Source organism: Solanum stenotomum, chromosome 8 (assembly GCF_019186545.1).
Source record: "Solanum stenotomum isolate F172 chromosome 8, ASM1918654v1, whole genome shotgun sequence".
In the NCBI taxonomy this organism is placed as follows: Eukaryota; Viridiplantae; Streptophyta; class Magnoliopsida; order Solanales; family Solanaceae; genus Solanum; species Solanum stenotomum.
The window spans coordinates 5,045,867-5,069,372 of NC_064289.1; the positions used below are offsets into that span (position 1 = coordinate 5,045,867).

Sequence of the window (23,506 nt, forward strand, 5' to 3'; positions counted from 1 at the left end):
ATCTCTACTTGTAAACAATTGCTTTAATTATGGTTTTTTCCTATTCAGTCTAAGCATCATGCTGTGTTCTCCATTTAAATGGTTCCTACAAAAGAAGGGTTGTCCTGGTTGTGATGAGTTGCACCAGGGATCGGTCTTTAGCCTGTTTTTATTTGCTTTAGTGATGGATGAATTAACACAAACATATTCAAATGTGTATGAGTAAAGAAAAATGTGTCCTGTGAGAAAGGTGTACTTTTCTACTGTTTTACTGAGAAGAATTGAAGTCTTATAAGCAGTTCATTCAGGAGCTTGAAGTTTAGAAAAAGAAAGAAATAAAAAGAGAGTTGAACAAGAAAAGGAATAGTTATGTTGGTGGGAGGTAACATGTATACGGTGAACTCAACACAAATATTTAAAAAAGGAAAAAAAAAAAAAACACATGGCCTTGCATTCTAATAAAATTAATAATTTACATGTACAAATAATGCAGAAAAGGCAAAGCATGTAAAACTGCTATCCTACCTAAAGCTCCACAATGAGAACTTGGATGATTCCAAATTCAACCATACTAATTACATGTTTAAAGAAGAATGTCAGCACAGCAGCAGCACCCCATTCCGCAAGGTTATCTATTCACACAACTGGCTATAAATGGTAAAAAGACATAACTTCTATTTCCGTTGCTTTTTTGCTGGAATCTCCAGTTGCGACTCAACCTGTCATACGAGTTGAGGTGAACGGTTAACGTCTAGCTAACAAGAAGGGTCTGATCAATGCATGGGTCGAATTGATCAAACACAGTTAATGAAGTTGACAGACTTTAAAACTGAATCTTATATGGAAAAACTAAAGAGATATAACACTTCATCGCACTACTTGGACACATCCTGGGAATGGACCCAAAATAAGCACTACTGTGTAAGCTTATTTCTTGTTCTGTGGTCCATGGCTAAACTATGTACTTGGACATGTATACACACGCATGCTCCTGTTATAAGTATCAGTTAAAATAGACATCTATCAACTTAAATGCATTAGAGGGAGTTTTAGATGTCGGTGAAACAAGGATTTATTCCCGATGAGATTAGCACATTTAACTTTGTTTTGTCTCCTTTTGGTGGGACTAGGACATCTATATCATTTCTTGTATCATTTGATACAAGAAATCTGCTTGCTATATTTAACTCATTATAGATCAGCTATATCTACATGACCACATCCCTTTTCCCTGTTTCTTGTACTATTATGTTCTCACAATAAGGCACCAAAATTACCAAAAAGAAGATCGAGAATCTTTTTCAAATATAAGTTCAACGAGATATGTGATTCAAAATGAAAATACAGAGACAAACTTTTTGATACCCAGACAATATCATTTGCCGGCAAAAAATGATATAAACCCAATTCTCATGTCATAAGAATAACATTGAGAATTGTTCAAGTAGTTAACAGCGAAGAGCTACTCCTTCACAGGTAGTCTGGAAGATATTTCCCCACAGTTAAATTGATCGGATTACAATGAAGATGAACTTCAGTAAGAAAACCATTTCCAGTTTCAGGTTTACTCTAGTCCATTTGAGTGGAACAGGGGAAAGCTCCATAATGCCAAAGCAGTGAAGTCAATTTTATCTTAAAAGGATTTCAAGTTGGATAGATAAAGCAGATGATATATACTGAAAAGGCCTAGGGAACTTACTGTATTCGACAGTTGCTCGCGGATATATGCCATTGACCTCAACATGGCACCTAAAGTATCTCTAGAAACCTGAAATTTCACCTCTGACTCTCCTGAAGTTGTTTCAGTATCTTGAAGCTGAAAGAAAGAGATTCTGCATCAGCAAGACAAATAACTGCAGAAGCTGATGTGTCTAATCGATTTTACAAGAACAACTGAACACTGCATTTAAATAATTATTAGCACTCTTTACATGAAAGAAGATTCAATTAATTCACAGGCTGACAACAAGTTTCCAGGAAATTCACAACCTTAGGAAGAAACAAACAGCAAGTAGGCAAAAACGAATTAAGACTTAATAATGAAAGGATATATTGACAATACTAAAAGCAAAATAGACCACACATCAAAGCACTACTCAACCAAATGCTCTTTGACTTGTGAGTTCTCAATCTCATCAAGGACAACTGTTTTTATAGAAACATACTATCAACAGATGTATTACTACAGGATATCAAACATTTCATTTTGACTAAAACTTAAATAAAGGTAACTTCCAAACAAGCAATGAGAGAACACAAAGAAAATCATCATATATGCTTGAATTTGTTTGGATAATCTTCATAAGCGGCTTCCAGTCAGAAAATTCAAAGTTCTCCTCCAGCAGATGACAGAACAAACTTTGAACAGTTCTACACCTCCGAGAAGTCAAAAAGGGTTTAGGTTTCTGACTAATAAATGTTCATGCATGATCTAGGAAATTCAGATGAATGAAATATTCTTTTAAGAGGTACTCCCAAATTTGAAGAAATCAATAAGTTTGAGAGAAGTTGATTAAAAAAAAACAGTGTTTGGTGTTGTAGACAATAAGGACTAGGAGACTAATCAGCAGAAAGACTGAGGTGTTAAGGAGGAAAATTGTTGGCCTTATATTCCTGCCTATTTGTCAATCTATATTGTGTTTCCAGCCTCACTACTGCCTAAAATATGAACTATATTTACATGGACCATAAGGGGCGGAGCTACAGCCCGTGAAGGGTGGTCAGCTGACCACCCTTCGTCGGAAAATTAGATCGTATGTATATGCAATATATTCTGTGTTATTTCCTTATATAAATAAATGCACACACTGAAGCACAATAGAGGCTGATAGTCCAGCGGTAAGTGTGTTCAGTCCAGTGTCCAACGTCTGCGGTTCGATTCTTGTTGAGGCAATTTTATGACAACCTTTTTAAGTTTAAAGAACAAAGATGGGAAATAAATAGAAATAACTGCCACATGTTATAAGTTTATAACTAGTTCTTTATTCAAGATCATTAAATACTTTTTTTACAATGAAATCAACGTTAAAAATGATACACATTCCAAATTTTTTATTGCTTTAAAAAAATTATTCATAGAGAAAATTTAATATTTCTTATATAACTAAATTGCTTTTCTGTCTATCTTTACTTGTCTAGTTAATAAAGATAGTTATTCAATTTTATTTGTTTAATTTAAAAAATTAAGAGATAATTTATTATATTGTGTTTATTTTATTCCTATTATTAAATACTACTCCCTCCGTCCCATTTTATATGATGTACTTTGATTTGGCACAAACTTTAAGAAAAATGGAAAGACTTTTAAAACTTGTGGTCCAAAATGAATGATAGAAATTTGTGTGGTTGTAAATCATTTCATTAAGGGTAAAAAAGACATTTTATAGGCAAATTGTTACTTAAAATAGAAATGTGTCATTCTTTTTGGGACTGACTAAAAAGGAAAGTAAGTCATATAAATTGGGACAGAGGGAGTATTCACTTCTCCATATTTAAATAACTGATAATTAAACTGAATAATATAGTAAAATTATCCTTCTATTTATTGTTTCTTAAGAGTGTCAAGTCAAACAAACAAGTAAAGATGAATGAGGGAGTAGTAGTTAAAACTGTTTTTTGTTGACTTTTCCCGGTTAGTTCTGATTTATACCATTAATAGTTTTATAATTATAAATGTTCATATGATTAGTTAAATGATATGTAATTTAATTTTAAATCTAGGTGCACCCACTCATTAGTAATAAAAAATATATATTTTGTACACCCATTAGCTAAAAAAAAAAATTTACTCTTTAAATTTTGAACACCCTTAACAAAATTTCTAGCTCCGCCACTGTGGACCATGCTGGAGTGTACCACAGGATTCATGTCTAAGGCCATTTATCTAGGTTTTTGAACTTAAAGTGTGTGGATATGAGTATTAGGAAAGTATAGTGCTACTTTGAGGAATGCTCATTTACCCTTCATACCAAGTTGAATTATTCAATTTTCCTGGTATGCCCCCTTCCCTACCTGGCTTACTTTGGAAAAGAAAAGCAACTTTGTGATGATGCATTTGCCTATGAGATGTGCTGGCATTGTATGTCACAGAAGATTAGATTTCTTTTGTGATCCAGACAGATTTACCATGTCCTTATACCAACTGCCTTTTCCTCTCCCAAAAAAAGAGAGAAAATAACAAAGGAAAACAGGAGGATAAGAAACATACTGGCACTTAAAATAGGAATATGATAATCTGGAGGAGAAAGGACATGACAGAGAGAATTAAGAGTAATCAAAAGGGAATTGATATCGAGTGAAGAGGAATAGATAAGATTACCTTCTTGGCTTCTCATCAGAAAATAAATAGATATAGTCTGTGTACGCACCAATATTACTACAAATTTCCACACATACCTTCAGATTGATGACAGCAACCCTATTAGCCGGGGCGGAAAGTTGCTCACTGATATAAGCCATAGACTTCAACATGGGCTCTAGTGTGACCTGGGATAACTGAAACTTAACTTCTGATTCTAGTGAAGGAGTCCTACTGTAATCTTGCAGCTACAACCAAAGAAACTCAGTAAACAATAATTGAATAATCAAATCCATGACATATCAGCAGTAGAGAACATGATAACTGAAATTAAACCAGAAACATGTGGTCACAAAATCAAAGGAAGCACACAACCCTGATATCCCTATCCAAAACACATCAGTTACATTATCAAAACAACAATTAATCGATGCACCAACATGATGATCTTTAAAAAGAAGTTAAAACAGTGAACCAAAATCAAATTATACATAAAGCTCTGAAATGCACCTTCAGGTTGATGACAGCAACTCTATTCGCAGGTGCCGAAGTTTTATTCTCCATCACCCAAGTCATTGACTTGAGGCAAGGAAGAATCACCTAAGAATCCCAAAAAAATCAGTAGTGCACATCTTGTTGAAAAATCTGCTAGTCAAATTAAATACGAATAAATGGTTTTCAGTACCATGTTATCTGCATGACCATCATCACGGTGAAGAGAAACAGGGGCCATGCGCTGGGGATTTAAATCAGTAACAGCCCAAGCAGGACTACCAGTATCATTAAGATTAAAGCGCTTTGTCATTTCATCTTGTCTTGGCCACAATAATGGTGTCATTTCTGAAGCAGAGGTAGACGTCCTCCGATCATCATAGCCAACACAACTGGCTTGTGATCTAGGAGGTGAAACTTTAGAAACATTTCTTTTTGCAAGAGCCACCTTCTTTCCTCCTTCTTTAAGAGCACCTAATGCAGCATTATATGTCTCTTGAGATACAGCCCCTTCTTCAGCACATCTTATGGCTTCCCTGCAGAGACTGTTGTATCTCTGTGCCATTGATTCAGTACCATGAAGTTGTACATGTTCATCTAATTCAGCACCACATTTTGCATTTATTGTCCACCTTTTCAAGATGTAATGAGATGGCAATGTAAGAATATTAGTTACTGTAAAAACTGTAAGAATATGTCTACAGAGGATACCACTACATTCAAACATCTGGCAGCTACAATTTGCTTTCAGTTCAGTTATATTCAATGAGACAAGGTATGCTTTCTGGTCATCCTCAAATTTTGCAACTCTGAATGTGCTGATAACCGCATCTCCATCAATTCTGTTTGCAGTGTAAACAAATGTCTCCACCAACTCTTCTTGAAATTTTAAGAATATTTTCTTGGTGTATAAAGTTGCTGCCTGTTTCTCCATTGGAGATGGTGTCTTTAGTGGTGGAGTGGTGCATATTGTATCAAAATCAGCTTCTGTTTCCTTCTCAAATGAATTCTCCAAAGCTCTTTCATATTGCCTGAAGAACAATGGCAATGTAATCTGTTGACTCACATAGCCATCGAAAAATGAACATTCATATTCCTGGTTAGGAGAAACGGCTGCAAAGAAAGTATCACGAAAATAAACTGGTACCCACTGTCGCCGTGTATTATATATGGATTGAAGCCAATCATTCTTCTTCAGGTCATACTTATCAAGGATCATCTCCCAATACGATTCAAATTCTTCAACTGTCTCTGTCAAATTGATACAATTATAGAGTTCAACCTGGAAATTTGGGAACATGTGACATACATGAGCCATTCTGTCCTGGCCACCCCTTAATACATGCCACTTGTTGATACAGTGCCGTGTTTCAGGAAAAACTTGAGCAACTGAAGATTGTATAACAGTGTCCTGATCAGTAATTAATGAGACAGGGGCACGGTCATTCATAGCGGCAAGGAAGGTCTTGAATAGCCAGACAAATGTAGCCTCAGACTCATCTAGAAGAAGTGCACAACCAAACAAAATTGTCTGACCGTGATGATTTACTCCTGTGAGCGGAGCAAATGGGACTCTGCACTGATTAACTCTGTACATCGTGTCCAGTATAACGGCATCACCAAAATGACTGTATGCATTTCTTGACCTTGCATCAGCCCAAAATACATTAGACATGCGATTATCTTCGTCCAATTGTATGGCATAGTAAAATCCAGGATTCCCAGCCTGCATTTTCTTGAAGTAATCAAGAAGATTCTGAGCATCTCTCCCTAATGTTCTTCGTTGATTGCAATGTCTAGGAGAAAAACTCTGAAGTGTAGAATTCTTAACAGTTTGATCTGACTCTTCAGGACGAGTTCTCTTAGCTCCATGGTTCATCTCTACAGGGATGCGGTTGCCGTCTACTGAGACATACATTACACCACTAGGAACAATTCCAACACCCTGATTATTCTCAGGTACCTTCTTTTTTGTCACCGCAAAATGCTTGTGCGATCTCTGATGATGCACCTTGTTGGGATACACAAGGGAGTGACTGTGGTCCTTCACATATTTGGTCACAACCCACTTGTTTTGACCTTTTAACTCCACTCTAAGCATTGCATCACAGGATTCACCCAACACTCTTCTCAAACCAACCTTGTCACATAAGAAATCAGTCTTCAGTCGATTAAACTGACAGACACGGGTGGTAAAACCCAAACGCCTAGCATACTCATCATAGAAATTCTTTGCTTGATCTCCAGAAAGAAATACCATACCCATTTGCGGCTCAACAATGTTATCCCCATCAGGTGCATTTGATCTTCCATTTACATTTGCTTCTCCACTCTCACTGGGTTCATCATCACCGTCATCAGTTATAACACCTTGCTGGTGCATGTTCCCTTCTTCAACATCCATCCCAGAACATGTAAACCACTTTAGGAAAATGAATTACATCCATCAAGGTACTCCAGTTCATATCCTTGAAGATGCCATCTATAACTATGTAACGACCTGCAAAAAGTGGTCACTTCTTCAGATTTCACCATAACAATCATCTTTAACTAGTACTATTCTTCTTACCCTACATTTCCCTTATTTACCACGTCCTCATGTATTCAGCTATCGAAATTGAGAAAAGTAAAGCAAGCATGAGTACTGCAAGTCAACAACACAACAATAAAGTACCCAATATAATAACACAAATCACGCACAACCAAATCTCAAATTTGCTCAATAATGGATTTAGAAACTCTACTTCGGTCTAAATTTTGTACGAACGCTTCACCAAAACCAAATGAAATACTAGTACAATGCTTTTCTGTTGTCTTCAATCACCAACTATTCCTTTTAAGAGCTCATTCAAAGTACTTCCTCTATCCCCTTTTATATGAAACTTTTACCACGAGAATAGAAGCAATTTTTTTCTGCGAATACATGTTTTTGTATCATGTAATTTCTAATTATGTACAAGTTATCTCCAGAATTATGAGATAACAAAGTTAAAGCTTACACTGAACATAGACTTTGCCATTCAATACTTTCCAGAATTCACTTTATCAAACTTAAAATCATACTCTGCTAAAAAAAAATTGGGGAAAAAACATAAACAATACACACTAAATACACAGATAACCAGACAGTCATGCAGATAAAAAGGTCTATATCACCATATGTATAGTCACAAGCACGCGCGCACACACAGCGACATATACGAAGGTACATATATATATATATATATATATATATATATACATGACACATATACATACATATATATGTATATATCTCTATGTACAAAAGAGAGATAAACCTATGATCAGAGGAGAGAGAATTAAGGCTAAACGGATCTCAAACAATTTGCGACAAAGCTACTTCCAGCCTGGAAAGCTTCAAGAGAGTTCTTCACAATAAAAACGATGGCGTTTGGAAGGAATTTGCAGCGTTTTGGGCACCGGCGAAGTTGCAGAGGGCCGGAGGAGGAAGAAAACGGGGAGAGTTAGTGGTGTCGTGTGGATTACCAATGAACCTAAGGGTACATCGATTTTGAGCCGTTTGATTAAAATGAACGGTGGATATTAGTCTATAGAAGATACCTACTGGTAGTTTACGTCAAACTTATGCTGAAATGAAGATGTGGGTGGGCCCGGAGAATGCTGTTTTAGTACAAAAATACAATCACACTATGATATTTTGGATCAATCAAAGCAATTTTTTTTGAGGAAATGATGATATTTTAATGAGAATTTTTTGTAAATATCTATAGGTTAGAGTTATGAATATAGCTATAATTTGCGTATTTACAAAATAGAGTAATAATTATTACATGAATATCAGTTGTATCAATAAACGAGTTATATTTAAACAGAAGATATCAGTTATATCATACGGGTATCAATTGTTTTATATGGTTATCAATTAAATTAGGCGTGTATCAATTGTTTCAGATGGTTATCAATTATATTAGGCGGGTATCAATTATTTCAGATGGTTATCAGTTATATTAGGCGGATATCAGTTGTTTCAGATGGTTATCAGTTATATTAGTCGGATATTATATTAAGCGCGAAAAAAGTTATATTAGTGTGCTTATGCATTGCTATAAAACTCAAAACGTAGATACATTTAGTATTTTATTTTGAAATTCTAACTATGTATCATGTCACGTTGCCTAATTCTTCCTTAATTGATTTTGTTAGAATTTAAATACAAAAAAAATCACCCTTTGATATTATTAATCCCTTGCATCTTGTAAAATGGATCATATAATTAAAGTATATATAGTCCGTTACTCATTTATTATTTAACTGATAAAAAAAAGTTACTATAAACAAGAGACAGAGTTTGTATCAATTTATTTAATGTAATATCAAAAGGTAAAAATTTTCCTCAATTAAATCATCTTTTTTCGAAATATTCGATAAATTGAAACAATAAAGAGAAAAATGTGATTGGAATTCAAATGATCTTATCCTCGATGGTGATCAAGTGAGTAAGTTATACTAAAATAAGATCCAAACATCAAGTTTCATATGCCCTGACAAGTTTGATTTACAATGGGGTGTAACTCAATCGGAGAGCTATGAGCTATCCACACCACTCTGACATTGGAGTTTCGAATTCCACTATATTTCTCTCCCAAAAATAAAAAAGTTTTAGACAATCAAGAGTGAGTTGAATTCCTCTATATCCATAATGATTTGAATGTGGAAAAGATACAGAATAAATAGTTAAATATTACTAATGGGTACTTCTCTCTACTGATTCAAGTGGTAATATTTTTTCTACCAATAATTATTATTGTGCTTGTGAAAAAACATAATGACCATGCCAATAAGGAATTGCATCTTGTTGAATGCAATGATTGAAGCTGCATTAATATTATCTTTGTTGTCAGATGTAGGACTAGTTGCAAATCCTCCTGTGGAAGAAATAAAATGGTTATGAAATTGTGTCCTAATTAGTACCATCGGATTGATTAAAAAATTCATGGTTGATCCCACTTGCCACCTGCTTTTATTTTAGATTTTTATGAAGCGCGAATCTAAATAAGTCGGGATCTTAAAACAATATCAAAAACTGCAAGAGTTTGTTTACCAGGTGATGGAGCAGGGCTTTCCTCACTTGGTAATGGAGCTCCGACTGGAATGCCAAGATCTTTAAAAGAAAAATAAATAAATTTTTAAAGTCTCGTAAAAATTATTATTTCACAATTTTCTCATATTTGTACGATTGTAATATTAATAATGTAAAACAAATAGGACAAAAGAAGTACAAATATAAAATAAATTTACAGTAGGTTAGTACTTTTAAAAGATCTTAGGAGTACAATATAACGTCTCAACTTTGAACTACTATATTATGGAATTTAAATAGTATTAATAATTTACTCAATTTCACACCCCTTGTGTACGGTTTTTTCAAAAATTCTATTTTATTCTGAATTAAATATTGTTAATGTTTGGACAATGAGCCCACTAGTAAAATTTGGAGCAAGAAAACAATTCAAGGACTCAATAATTGAGGCACATGTTGTGAGCTCTCACTCCCATTAATGGCTAATATAAACAAAATGAAAATGTCATTTAGATTACTTTTCTACATATCTACTAAGTATATAATATTTTTATTCTAATTGGTAGTGAATTCCATAGGGTGGAGGATTTTTTTCAAAAAATGTTTTTCAATTCTGATAAAAAGAAATTGAAAAATATTTCTCTACTAAAATAAGTTTCTTCATAACGATGAGAAAAATAACTTTCCTAAAGCAAAAGGAGAAAACAAGTTTCAAGTGATATTCTATGTTAGATTTTGTCTATCCCGACCTTCTTAGTCGCTATCCCTACCATTCTACAACAGGATTATATTTGCTCTTGTACTTGTGAAACCAGTAATCTGAACTCTGATACTAACCTAAATTAGGGGATATTTCTAGTTAAAGGCAAATCCAAGCTAAAAAGTAGATCTCCCAATTTTCCCTTCACAAATCCACAGCTGCCCAAAATTGAATGTAAGAAACAGGGAGTAAACCGGTACCTGAGCAAGTGCTAGCTGGTGGAAACTCCAAACTACAAGCAGAAGGAAGTTTAAGTGCCTTATCGACATCAATGTTGAACCCAATTTTAGCACCGGAGTGAGCTCGGCCAAGCATTTGGCACAAGCAAATAGGGTTACTATCTAACAATCCAGCAATTTCCGGGCAACATCCTTTACCCGGTGTAGTCGAATTGCTTCCTCTTTCTACAAATGTAAAGCAATCGGACATGTTTACTAAGACTCTAAAGCAATCAACTCCGGGGCTCGGTGCCGGAGCTACTGGTGCCGGCGGCGAGTCTTGTGCTTTGGTGGATGGAATCAGGGAGGAGAATAGTGAGAGAATGAGAACTGTGGTGACAATGGTTGTGGTGATTTTGATGGATGTGGCCATTGTTGTAGATTTGAGATGAACGCGTTAGCAGTGGGAAGTGAGTGAGCACTGAGCAGAGTTGTAAAATAGTAGTGATGACTTGCTTTTGGTTGGTATAAGTAAATTTGCCAAAACAACCCCTTTTTTTCCTGTTACTATATAATATTTGGTTCGTCCACTTTTACTTGTTTACTATGTTAAAAATAAATAAATTGTCACTTAAGTTGGATCCGAAATTTAAGCTTATTAATACACTGTGGTGACTTTATAAATGTAATCATCCCACTGTATTGGGTCCAATATGTTTTGTTTGGAATTTTAATCACAAGTTTGAACAATGGTAAGTTTGTTGCTTTTTTGTTAGCTGGAAATCATGCATGATTTTAGGAAATTTGAGGGTATCTGTAATGAACTATTAACACCAGAAGATAATTAGTAATAAAGCTAACACAGGTTCATTGCCAGTTTAATAATCATCCATTATGTTACTGTGCTGGGAGGTAGCAGGTACTCGATAGAATAGTCAAATTCCACACAAGTCAAGCTGGGCCAAACACCACCCACATTAATCGTCCACGACGACGTGAGTTGTGACTGGATTTTGGAAGAAGAGTTTCAACTTTCAACAGGGAACTGGTAACGCACAAGGGATGTGTACCTCAGCAAATTTTTAATTTAAGATTGTGCCTTGTAATCAGAAATTGGCTACTTTGGGAAGGGTGAAACACAGAAGACAAGTTCAATCTTCTACATGTAATCTCTGTGTTGGTTGCATGATAAATCCAATGCAAACACTTTTCACTGTCACTAAATCAAATACTCCATTCAACACCAGAAACTGAACGTTTTGTCGATTGAAAGAAGTTAAGACAGATAAAAAGAAAAGGGATGAGAACTACCATTGCGGAGGTTGATAAAATGAACAACGTCATAACAAGGAACTCAAAATTCAACAGTAATATAAAAGCAACGAGACCTAGTTAGTTACAAGTCTTGCACCCTCCTCGTGATATATTTAGAGTAGAATATGATAGCAGACTGTAAGATATGGGTGTACTCCTTTTTTTTTATGACAAGGGAAACCCGCAGCCACTACCCTTTGGATGCGCCACATGGCAAAACCCCCGCTTCTATGCAATAGCTCGCAAACCACATAGGAGAGGCAACCCGCACTAGGCAAGCCCAGTGCGACGAGCTCAACCTAGAAGGCAAACCCCTTGCTTTCACTGGCAAGGGGTTTCGAGCTCGAGACCTCCAATATGAAAGTCCCAAGCCCAAACCACTGAGCCACCCCGAAGGATCTATGGGTGTACTCCTTTCTTGCCTGTCTTTATCAAATTTGTAGATTCACAGCAAAAAATAAGTAAATAACTATGCTCAATCCAAGGGGAAATCACAAAACAACCTCTCTGCCTTGGTTCATCAAATCAAAACTAGTCTTTAAGAAATCACTGTGTTTTTAAGCAACACTAAATTCTGTGCCCACTATAAATTCCCGAAATGGCATGTCAAATTCAGCAAGATGCCAGCACAAGTTTGTAAACAAAAATCTCATAGCCAACATCAGTTTTTTTAACAAGTAAAACTCTTGACAGATCAAATAAGAGAAATGAGCGAAAGAGTTGCAAATGATACAGATTGTATCTTCACTGTAAATGTATCTATGGAAGCTTTCAATGAAAAAATGCCTTTTCATACATGATGAAGTATTGGAAAAAGAGAATTACTCTGAGGATCAATGACAAACTGCAGTCACTTCTAAGCCTTCACCTTCCAAACCATCTTACGCCTGTTGTTCCAACTGTTTCTATGACCATCTATTTGGTTCTTCTTTGTAAATGAGCATGGATTATCACGTCTACCTTTATCATTCGTTTCCAGCTGACGATTACGCCTTCTCATTCTATTCTCTAACCTTAAACCTCTTAGAGCTTGGACCCGCTGCTCAATCTCCAAAGCTTGAGAGAAGTTCCAGATCCTGACAAGACCTTCTTCACCAGCACACACAATTCGGTTAGATCCAACATCCACTGCAAACAAATTGCTCCCAAAACCATGTAGCATTCTCTGTGGTGGTTCGACATTGTCAACCGGATTAACAGCTTTAGAAGAATTATTCAGTGAGGATTTCCGGTTTGTTCTCAACAGCTTTCTCACATCAATAAGTGAAAGTTTTCCATCACTTGAAGCTGAAACAAGCCAAGGGAACTCAAATGCAAGAGAGTAAACAGCATTCAAGTGAGGAATCCAAGTTGCAACCCGCCTGACATGGTACATAGCATTTTCAAAGATTTCAAACATGTGAATAGCTCCATCTTCCCCACCAGTGAACAGAAGCTTCCCAGTGTGGCTTCGCGCCAGAGAGTAAGTATATCCAGCATGAGCATTGTTGATGATAGCAAGCTGTGACCCACTATTAGTATCCCAAACATAAAGATCCGAGCCTGCTGTACTTGCCAGTGTTGTATCATGGGGAGCAAGATTCCACACCCAGTCGCTGTGTATCAAAACTTTCAAACACTCCAGAGAAGATCGATCCCAAACACGAATACTCATGTCCCACGAACCACTATACATCCTATTGAAATCCAACGCAAGGCATGTTATTGGCCCACCATGTTCCCAAACTTGGAATTCCATATCCTCGTTCTGAGGTACTCTAAGATCAAACAAATGAGGATTTTCATCATTCGCTCTCCAACCATGTATGAATCCACCAGTACCCCCAGCCACTAACAGCCTTGAATCAGCTGCAACTGCACGGATAGTGCAGCCAAGAGATTCAGATGAGGCAATTGACAACCCTTCTTCCAAGTCCCACATTCGCACTATTTGATCATAACCTGAAGTAAACACAAGCTTCTTTGAAGATAAAACAAAAACTGCTCTAACATCCTCAGTATGACCATACAACATATCTATAGAATACCGTCCCATGAATGTTTTACTCCGAAACTCCCTCTCCGCAAACAGCTCCTTCCACAACTTCTCATCCGAATGCCCTGCACCAAAAGGTGGCTGCAATATTGGCTGCCCCCACCTCTCACAGTAGAACTCCTTCCACACATGGTGCTCCGATGCAATCTGATACAATAATGTACAAGCACACGAAACAATACCTAGCTCCTTTGGTTCTAACAAATTAAATATTTCTGAAATCAATACCGGAGGAAGTTCAGTAATGGACCGACAACCAGGAAGAACTTCATTACCAGTAAGCAACTCCTCACATTTTGAATTCACAATCCCACCTTTAGCATCCAATTTATGTAAAGGTTTTCTTTTTTCCAATTCTAATGTCAAATTATCTCGATTCTTAGAAGGTTCAATTGAACAAATTCTCAAACTCTCAATACCTTTTTGGCATTCAAATGCCATAAAAATAGCTAACTAAAACTCAAGAACACGCTCAAATACCTAAAACCTAAACAATTGGACACCAAAAATTGGGGGAAATTTCAAAAACTAAAAATTGAGAAAGACCCAAAAATTCTAATACAAAATCCTAATTAAATTTCAATAAATAGCTGTAGAATCAACCTCTATCGATGAAACAAGCTTCTCTAGAACCCAAAAAAAATATAAATTATATCTGAACAGATCGCAAAAGAGAAAATAAAAGGAGAATCGAATAGAGTTTATGCAAATTGCTGTGCATGAATTAGGGATTTGAATATTTGGGGGAAAAAAATTACGAGAGAGACTTACAGAGACATCGAGATCTACGGTGATTAGAACTAAGGGAACGGACGGTGAAAGACGACTTTTTGGTGCGAGGTAAATTTCACATATATCGCGTAATTATAAATTGACAAGGACTAGAAACACGATGAAATTGTTGATTATATACTGAGTTAGCATTTGATTTAAATTTGTGTGAAATTTAGATTGAAAATATTTAGCGTTTAAATTCGATTTAAATAAAGTTTGACTTGAAATTTCAACGTACGTCAGCACTTACGATAATATTTATTTTAGTTAGATTAATATCATCTCACAAAAAAAATGTGTGTCCATAAAACTTAGATCATCGATTTAAGGATATTTTTATCTTTTATCTTTTAAATATTATTTTCAGATTAAAAATAACTCAATTTTCACTTATTGGACTAAAGTTATCCTTAACAAACTACAAGTTCTTATATTTAGTCTATTATTGTTACATAATAATTTTTCATCATCAAAGATTACGATGAGTGATGGGAATACTCCCTTCGATTTATTTATTTAGTTACGTTTTGTTTTACATGTCTCTTAAAAGAAATACTAACTATATGTAATTTAATTGAATTATCCTTGTTTATTACTATTATCTCTTTTGCAAAACATTAATTTTTCTATTAATGATAAAGGTGAAAATAAATAATTAACTATATCTTAATTTTTTAAAAATAATAATAATGTTGCTTTGTTTATTTTTAATATAAGAACAACAAGATAAAATAAATTTAAAAAGTATCAATCAATATTTAATTAAAAATTTCAAATTTAAATTTTAAAAGTAAAATCATTTTTATTACTCACTTTCACTCCCAAAGTGATACTTCCCAAAAAAAAATTATGTCATGGGTGATGGATAGCCATAAGTTTGATTTGTTGTTTTATAAGTTTGGTGTCTCAATCAATATTTTTATTATCATTAACTTTTCATACAAAATATAGAAACAACTAAAATACAAGGTGTAGTCAATGATCTCAGTTAGGGGCACCAAATAAGTGTATTAAAAAGTGTAAATTTCATATATGACATATATTATAGTATTATTTCCAGGTTATAGCAGTAGATTTAGACTTTCAAGTTATAACATTAAAAATTTCAAGTTATAACAAATTCACAAATAAAAGAAATATTTTTATTAATTCGAAAAAAGTTTAAAAAAAACATTTTTTTTTAAAATGGAATTATAGATAATAAAGTAAAAAACTAAAAGTGTGGCCTCTAATTTAATTTGAATTTATTGTAGATAATTAATGATTAGCATGAAATAAGGGATTCAAACAAATTAACAATATTTTTTATCCTTAATTCACTCAAAATCAGTTAAGATAAATTAAAAAATCAGATCATATCATTCTTTTGTAGATAATTAATAAATAGCAAGAATTAAGTGATTTAAACTAATTAAGATTATTTAGTATCCTTAATTCACTCAAATCAGTTAAAATCAAATAAAAATTCAGATTTTATCTTATTCTTTTTTCAACGTTTCTCTCTCTTCAATTTGCAACAAAAAAAATTCAACGTTTCTCTCTTCAATTTTCAACAAAAAAAAATCCCACATTCGAGTAATTGAAGTTTTTTTCATCTTTGAAAATTCTTGATTTTGTTGTGATGAACAACTACATATCAGTTTTAATCGAACATGGTGAAAGATGGGATCGTTCGGGTTAGTATTTATTATTGTTTAACGTTTGTTTTAGAATGATAGCGAAATGAAACAAAAATGATCAAACTGTCGATTAATTGAAGGTGGAGTCATATTTTGTTAACTGTTGATATCATATTATGTTTACTGTTGTGAAATGTAAAAAATTTAGTGTTTTTTTTGTTTATTTGTTTATTTTGTATACGGTTATTGTTTTGTGAAATTATAAATTTAATGTGATTTTATGAATAAATTTGATAGAATAAATTAAATGAATTTTATATGAAAGTGTGCTAATTATTCTGTAAAAATAATTTAATTATAATGTTGACGAATTTATGAAAATTTATTTTATTTGATAATGAATTTGATAGTATAAGTCGAATGAATTATGTATGCAAAGTGTGTTAAGAAATATGTAAAAAAAAATTGAAATTCTTGACGAAGTGTATTACAAGTGTTTTAAATTGGTATTAAATGTGAAATTGTTGAGTTTATATTAGTTTTGTTATTTTTGTATAAAGTTGGGTGACAGTAATTAATTATTTGGGACGAGAAATGTATATAGTTTGAATGAATAATCGTTTTGTATGAAATGTGTATTAAATGAGTATGAAAATGTATAAATTTGGTATGAATGATGATTGTTGTATGAAATGTGCATTAAGTGAATATTAAATGTGAAATATTATGTTTTGTATGAAATTTGTTTTGTAATGTACTGTCTGAATGATATTTGTATGAAAAAATAATGACGAGTGTGTATAATTTAGTTGTTATTATAATGATTTTTATGGATGAAATTTGTATTGTCTTTGAAATGAAAAGTTAATATTATTTAACATATTTTTAATTGATTTGTATAATGTTAGACTAATTTTTTTTTTTTTTAATGAAACAGAGAATTATATTGATTTTCAAATGAAATGAATTATATATGAAAGAGGGTTGCTGATGTAAATTCAAAAGGTCAAAAGTTACTTGCAGTAGATGTTGTCAAGTTGGCCACAACATGAAGCATGTTCAAATTATCCTGTGCAAAACTAATGATTGTTTATTTGTTTAGACTATATATAATTTTTATTTTATTTTGTCGTTTAGATTAATGTTTTGTTTTGATATGAAACATAATTGATTTGAAGTGCATTATAAACTTAATGTTTAATATACCGTTCATTCTTTATACATTGTTCATTCATTAATCATACAAATTGCATACTGTTAAAAATAAAATTTATTCCAGCTTAATACATAAGATAGTGTAAATATTAGTGATACTTATAAAAGGTAATTATGGTATCCTACTATAAATAAATTTAAAACAAATTGCAGTTAGTGTTTCATTCCCATACTAACTTCAGTTAATGTCATACACATATTAATCAAAATTTCATACACGTTTTATCCAAACAACATGTATAAAAATTGATAAATTCATATAATCACACAATTTATACCATTTGTATATCAATATTATATCACAATTCATACAATATCCAACAATAAAATATTAAACTCATAGGCATACACGTATTAATCAGATTTCATACATGTTTCATTCAAAAACATGTTTAGAATATAAAGTAAGCATAATGTGATTTTTTAAAGAAAAAATCAGTAGTTTGACAAATCATATCATTTCCATACCAATTTAATAATTTATACCATAAACACAGTTAATAGACAATCACACCAATGTTAAAACGCAATTCATACCATTTGTATACCATTATTATATCACAATTCATAAAATTTTTAAAATCAAAACATTTAAGCGTAGTCATACACATATTAATCAGATTTCATCCAATAAATGTACAGTTTGGAACACACTAATATTTTCAAAATAATATCTTGAAATTGTAATAGGTCATCAGTAATTCATATGTAAACGGTATCTGCCTGAAAGAAAACATATGATATTATATATCATCAAATACTTAAACACAAAAAAATTGTCCAAAAGTTAAAAAAAAATAAAATTTGTTGTTCTTCTTGTTGATGGTTTTGAAGATGCTCCAACTTCTACATTTTTTTTTTCTTTTTGATTTCAATAATAAAATCAAAATCGGAATCAGAAGGGGTTTCAACAATTTTCCCCTTCATCTTCTTCCCCTTTTGATTTGTAGAGGTGACCTTTTTTTTTCTTCATTTTTCTCTCTTTGTCGCTCCTTCAACTTAGATGAACCATCCGTCGCCGGATTTTGAATATTCGCCGGATTTTCAACAATTTCACCCAATCTGGGACTCTTTTCAGGCATTTCAATGGGTTTCTTAGACATAATTTTGTTGGGAAAAAAATTGGACGAAAGATTGAATGTTGGTGTAGTTGGCTGGTGAGAAAAATGGGAGAGAAGAAGGTGAAAGTGGGGTAATGCGTGTATAGTTGGATATGTGTGGGGGAATGGTGGTGAGATTGACTAATGGGAGGTTATGAGTATAACATTAAATAAGGAAGTGCAATCAATGTAAAATCCCTATAATTGTGTAAGAGATAATTATGGGGTATTCTTTATTTAAATAATTTAATAATAATATAAAATTACAAAAAATTACTTATTTAATAAAGTAAAATTTAATTAATTTATAATTAGTGATATGTTATAACCCGTAATTAAACTGTTATAAGCAATAATTTTTTAAAAATAGATTTAAAACCTGTAATATTGACTCTTAAATGTGTATATGGGGTGATTTTTCCTATTAAAAAAGATTAAATAAAAATTTAATTTGGGCTAAAATTGATTGGGCACAAATGGGCTAAAAATCGAATGGGTCATGACATGCTTAATCTTAACATATTGTTATTTAACTTTTATAACCATAGTTTGGATTTCAACCAAAAAAAATTAATTTTTAAAAAAGTTACAAATTGATAAATAAATTATAGAAGATATAAAATAGATAGTAATTTATGCCTTCAATATAGGAACATGCATTACATTAATGCAAGTAAAGAGACTTGAAAAGGGTTGAAATTGCAGATTAAATTGGTCTCAATTGAAGGTTCTTTTGAAATTAGGTAAGGCTTGAATGGGTAGAAATTAGACTCAATCGTCATGGTACGAGATTATTTGGACTACAAGATCAAACCAAATTATAGAGCAAGATTTTTTAAGTAATAGTCAACAAATTGGAATTCATTTATTAACTGATTTTTTTCTCCCATTTGAACTTATTTCCATAATCCTTTTAGTTGAGTCCTACCCATAAAATTCTGGATGAATTAAACGGATTATCTATATTTGGGCTCATTTTGACACCCCTAACTATGGTTCGCTATTTTTGAGACACAATTTGAAATCAATCTATTATGAATGTGAGTGTAAAATATCAAATTAAAAACAAAAATTCTTCATGTCAATATGTGATCAAATTAAGTGATCGTTTGATGAGGAATAGTTTTTCTTTTTTCACTTTTTGGAATAATATTTTGAGAAACTATTTGACATATATTTTGTATAATTTTTCGTTTCAATTTTTTTTGGAATTCAAAAACCTCCAAAAAGTCGCTTTTACCATTTTTCAATCCAAATTGTTCATAATTTTTTTAAAACAAGTATACATATTTATACACAACTTTAAATTTTTAAATACTAATTTCAATTTGAAAACAAATACTATAAGTACTTTTATTTTTCTTTCAATTTTCACAATTCTCATATCTAATTTCCCATTAAATACCCAAACTTTTCATATGGATATGTTAGAAAAATAGGAACTTGACAGCGAAAGTTTTACCCTTAGGTTCTAATAATAATTAATTATATCTTAATTTTCTTAAATAATAACCATTTTGTAAAGCACGATATCTAAACGGATTGAAGAGGGGGGTGGGAGGGGGAGTAACAGGGGCGGACCCACGTGGGTTCCAGGGGTTCACCCGAACCCCCTCGACAAAAAATTACAATGTATATATAAAGTAAATTTTTTATATTTCTGTAGATATATATATTTTGAACCCCTCAATGATAAGGAGAAACTGACAGCGCAGTGACAAGTCCCCCTGAAATTAAGCTTCATGTCACCAGTTTGAATTCCTGTGATAGCGTTTTATTTTTTCCTATTTTACTTTCAGTTCTGTTATTTACATTTTTTTTTAGTTTTGTTTTATTTTTAAAAACGTAGTAAAAGTATGGTTTTAAACCCAAAAGAATTCAAGGGTCTCATTTCTAAAGGCTTATTTACACGTTTATACTTTTATTTTTCGAATCCCCTAAATGAAAATCCTGAATCCGCCACTGGGGAGTAAGTCACAACTCACAACACAAAGGAATTCAATACAATAATATATTTAGATTCATAATTAAGTAGAGTTTGACGACATCGGAATGTACATATATTTTATCCTTAAATCAAGTGAGATAAAATAGTTATCTTTAACAAACTCGCGTCATCTCATGAGAGTCAATCCTTTTTGAAGAAGTCACCATTCTTTTGAAGAAGCTATTCATCTACCGCGACTTTATTAATTTTAGGTCTATTTTTCAGGAAAGTCTATTCTTAGTAAAAGATTGACTCAATAAAAGTGTTTAATATAAGTAGAAAATAAAAATATGTTTATAAATTCAATCAACGAATGAAAAAATCGATCACCTCTATATTTTTATACTATATATGAAAGAATAATTTTATAAAAAAAATGAATATCATCATTGTTATAGAAACAATTCATAAAACCATCAAATTTAAAGACCACGAAATGAGAGTAATCAGTAAAATCTTAATTATTATTCTAGTTTATATGACTTATTGCTCTTTTTAGTCGGTTAAAAAAAAAAAAAATCATTTTTATATTAAGTAACAATTTAATTTTAAAATACTCATCTTACTCTTAATGAAATGATTTATAGTGAGGTGATTTGATAATTAACCTGTGTCCTGACAATTTTACATCTCAATTTAAGGACAAAATGATATTAAAAAGTTTCCTAATCAAGTTGAATAATTAGTAACCTAAATTATTAGATAACTTCAAATTTCAAATTCAAAATTAAATAATTATCAACCTAGATTATCATGTAACTTCAAATTTCAAAATTTTAAACTTCAGTTTTCTTATTCTAAACGTATCTATGTGTATGCCGTTGTCCCTAAACATGATTAATCAATTTAATGGTAAGAATCACATAATAAAGAGGAAATATATATCATTAAATCATGTTAAATAATAAAACAATTATATGCAAGTATATTTGTTTAGTGTTCATTTATTTTGGTGCAAACATTATGGGTGGAATAAAATATTCCCTTAAATTTCACATTTAAACATTGCAGCATGGGAGAAAGCTTTTATCATATCCAATGAAATTACAAATATTTGTCAAAGATTGACCTCAATAATTTATTTATTTTGAATTTTTTTATTTTTTTTCCTTCCATCCATTCAAAATTGTCTTTAGGGACGACTCAATGATTTTAAAAATGAGGCATCCCCAAAATTTGAAGGGAATTTTTTTTAATAATAATAAAGTTATTTTAAATTTTTTAAAATAAAAAATTATACTATGTCTTTTAATTTATTTATTTATTTTTTAGTTCGTTTCGAAATATTAAAGAATATTTTTTTCTTTTTTGTCAATTTTTAAATTTAACTTCCATGTAATATGTTTAAGACTACAAGATTAAAAGATATTATGGGTATATTATATATATGTATCTTTAGTTTAATACTATAAAAAAATAAAACTTTTTTTATCAAAAAGAAAGAAGAAAACTTTGTATCTCAAAAATAATAAAATAATTTTCTATAGATTCTTCCGTAAGCAAAAAAAACAATTTTAGGTTGCCAAAATAGAAATTTTATGAAATTTATTGAGATGATAAAATGAATTTATAATAATTCTTATAAAGTTAGAAAAAAACAGAACTATTTTTTTACCTATTTATAAAAAAGAGAAAAATATTATAAATTCCCCTGGTCTGGCCTTGTTTAGACAAGTACCAAACCCCTTAACAACAACAGTAAAACATATGTGGACAATAATACAAATATAGGAAAAGACACTTTATCTCTATATTAATTAATGTAAAAAGACTTAAACTATACTATTGTAATTAATTATATTCTTCTGACTATGTTCCCCAAGTGGGGTAAGTTTGGTGTGACTAAAGGGATTATTAAACTTTCCTTTTCTAAATCAAACACACTCTTCACTAAACTTCCTACCTTCATGGTAATTATTGCTTAATTAAACTCATTATTTGTATGTATTAGTAATTAATTAACTCTACCTTTATAATCACTTCTCTTTGATTAAACAAGATTACTAAATTAAACTAACCACTCATTTCCTATCAAACATTCCAAAAATAGTAAAACATTTTTTTTTAGTAAAAACTCTAGTAATATTAACTTTTTATTTATTTTTTCTCAAGGTTAATTTAAACAAAGTTTTACTGCCATTTTACAAAAAAACTTAGAATTTATTATATCCTTTGTAAGTTATAATTCATATAGTTGTCACTTATAAATTATTTAATAATCAAACAAAATTTACAAACTACAAATAAGTGAGTTTTACTTCTCTACAAGTATCTTTAATATAAATTAATCGTTTAAGATGTGTGAAAGATAAATTATCAATTTTATATAAATAGAGTAAATATTTGAATCGTGTGAAAGATAAATAGATACACACTCATTATTTCTCATACGAAAAAAGAAAAAGATATCACAAATGACGAAGTTCTTAAATCGTGTGATTTTTAATAAATGAAAGTCAGGATCCTTGTCATATTGTGGGTCCCATAATTACTACAAGCAGCTTAATCATTTTGTTATTAATAAATACTAATTAAAATAAAAAAACATATTACTTTCTTAGTTTATTTTTATTCAATCAATATTAATCTAATATATTCTTAAAAAATAATAAATTAAATGATAATTTTACTATATTATTCATTGGATATAATAAATTCAATACATTAAGAAATGACTGTAGTTAATTATAAAAATAAATTAAAAATTATGTTAT

The 23,506-nt window shown here is 31.7% G+C and overlaps 3 protein-coding genes across 4 annotated transcripts; all 3 read right to left on the minus strand.

Annotated features, from left to right (window-relative positions):
- Positions 1-404: 404 nt before the first annotated feature.
- Positions 405-8,347, minus strand: LOC125874706 (protein FAR1-RELATED SEQUENCE 3). 2 transcript variants are annotated; one of them, XM_049555707.1, is made up of 7 exons: positions 8,068-8,347; positions 7,031-7,268; positions 4,962-6,908; positions 4,787-4,876; positions 4,375-4,524; positions 1,679-1,795; positions 405-698 (listed from the first exon to the last, which is right to left on the minus strand). In XM_049555707.1, exons 2-7 carry the CDS (start codon positions 7,079-7,081, stop codon positions 654-656), a joined length of 2,400 nt encoding a protein of 799 aa, XP_049411664.1. In that variant the 5' UTR covers positions 7,082-7,268; positions 8,068-8,347; the 3' UTR covers positions 405-653. The 2 variants fall into 2 exon arrangements, with proteins under 2 accessions (XP_049411664.1, XP_049411663.1); XM_049555706.1 differs by having other exon boundaries at positions 4,962-7,268.
- Positions 8,348-9,398: 1,051 nt separating this feature from the next.
- LOC125874709 (non-specific lipid transfer protein GPI-anchored 12-like) lies at positions 9,399-11,378 on the minus strand. The gene is made up of 3 exons (XM_049555711.1): positions 10,791-11,378; positions 9,852-9,911; positions 9,399-9,675 (listed from the first exon to the last, which is right to left on the minus strand). Exons 1-3 carry the CDS (start codon positions 11,179-11,181, stop codon positions 9,539-9,541), a joined length of 588 nt encoding a protein of 195 aa, XP_049411668.1. The 5' UTR covers positions 11,182-11,378; the 3' UTR covers positions 9,399-9,538.
- A 1,282-nt stretch (positions 11,379-12,660) lies between these two features.
- Positions 12,661-14,891, minus strand: LOC125874707 (F-box/WD-40 repeat-containing protein At5g21040-like). Its single transcript, XM_049555708.1, has one exon. The coding sequence runs from the start codon at positions 14,536-14,538 to the stop codon at positions 12,919-12,921; it is 1,620 nt and encodes a 539-aa protein (XP_049411665.1). The 5' UTR covers positions 14,539-14,891; the 3' UTR covers positions 12,661-12,918.
- Positions 14,892-23,506: the final 8,615 nt, after the last annotated feature.

Bases quoted from the DNA above. Each gene is read 5' to 3' on its own strand.
- LOC125874706 (XM_049555706.1), bottom strand. From the start codon at position 7,172: ATGGATGTTGAAGAAGGGAACATGCACCAGCAAGGTGTTATAACTGAT. The intron at 4,525-4,786 runs GTGCATTTCAGA...CTTTGGTTGTAG, and splicing joins TTGCTGTCATCAACCTGAAG to CTGCAAGATTACAGTAGGAC. The intron at 1,796-4,374 runs GTATGTGTGGAA...TCTTTCTTTCAG, and splicing joins TTGCTGTCATCAATCTGAAG to CTTCAAGATACTGAAACAAC.
- LOC125874709 (XM_049555711.1), bottom strand. From the start codon at position 11,181: ATGGCCACATCCATCAAAATCACCACAACCATTGTCACCACAGTTCTC. The intron at 9,912-10,790 runs GTACCGGTTTAC...TTTCTTTTAAAG, and splicing joins ACCAGCTAGCACTTGCTCAG to ATCTTGGCATTCCAGTCGGA. The intron at 9,676-9,851 runs GTAAACAAACTC...TTTCTTCCACAG, and splicing joins AAGCCCTGCTCCATCACCTG to GAGGATTTGCAACTAGTCCT.
- LOC125874707 (XM_049555708.1), bottom strand. From the start codon at position 14,538: ATGGCATTTGAATGCCAAAAAGGTATTGAGAGTTTGAGAATTTGTTCA.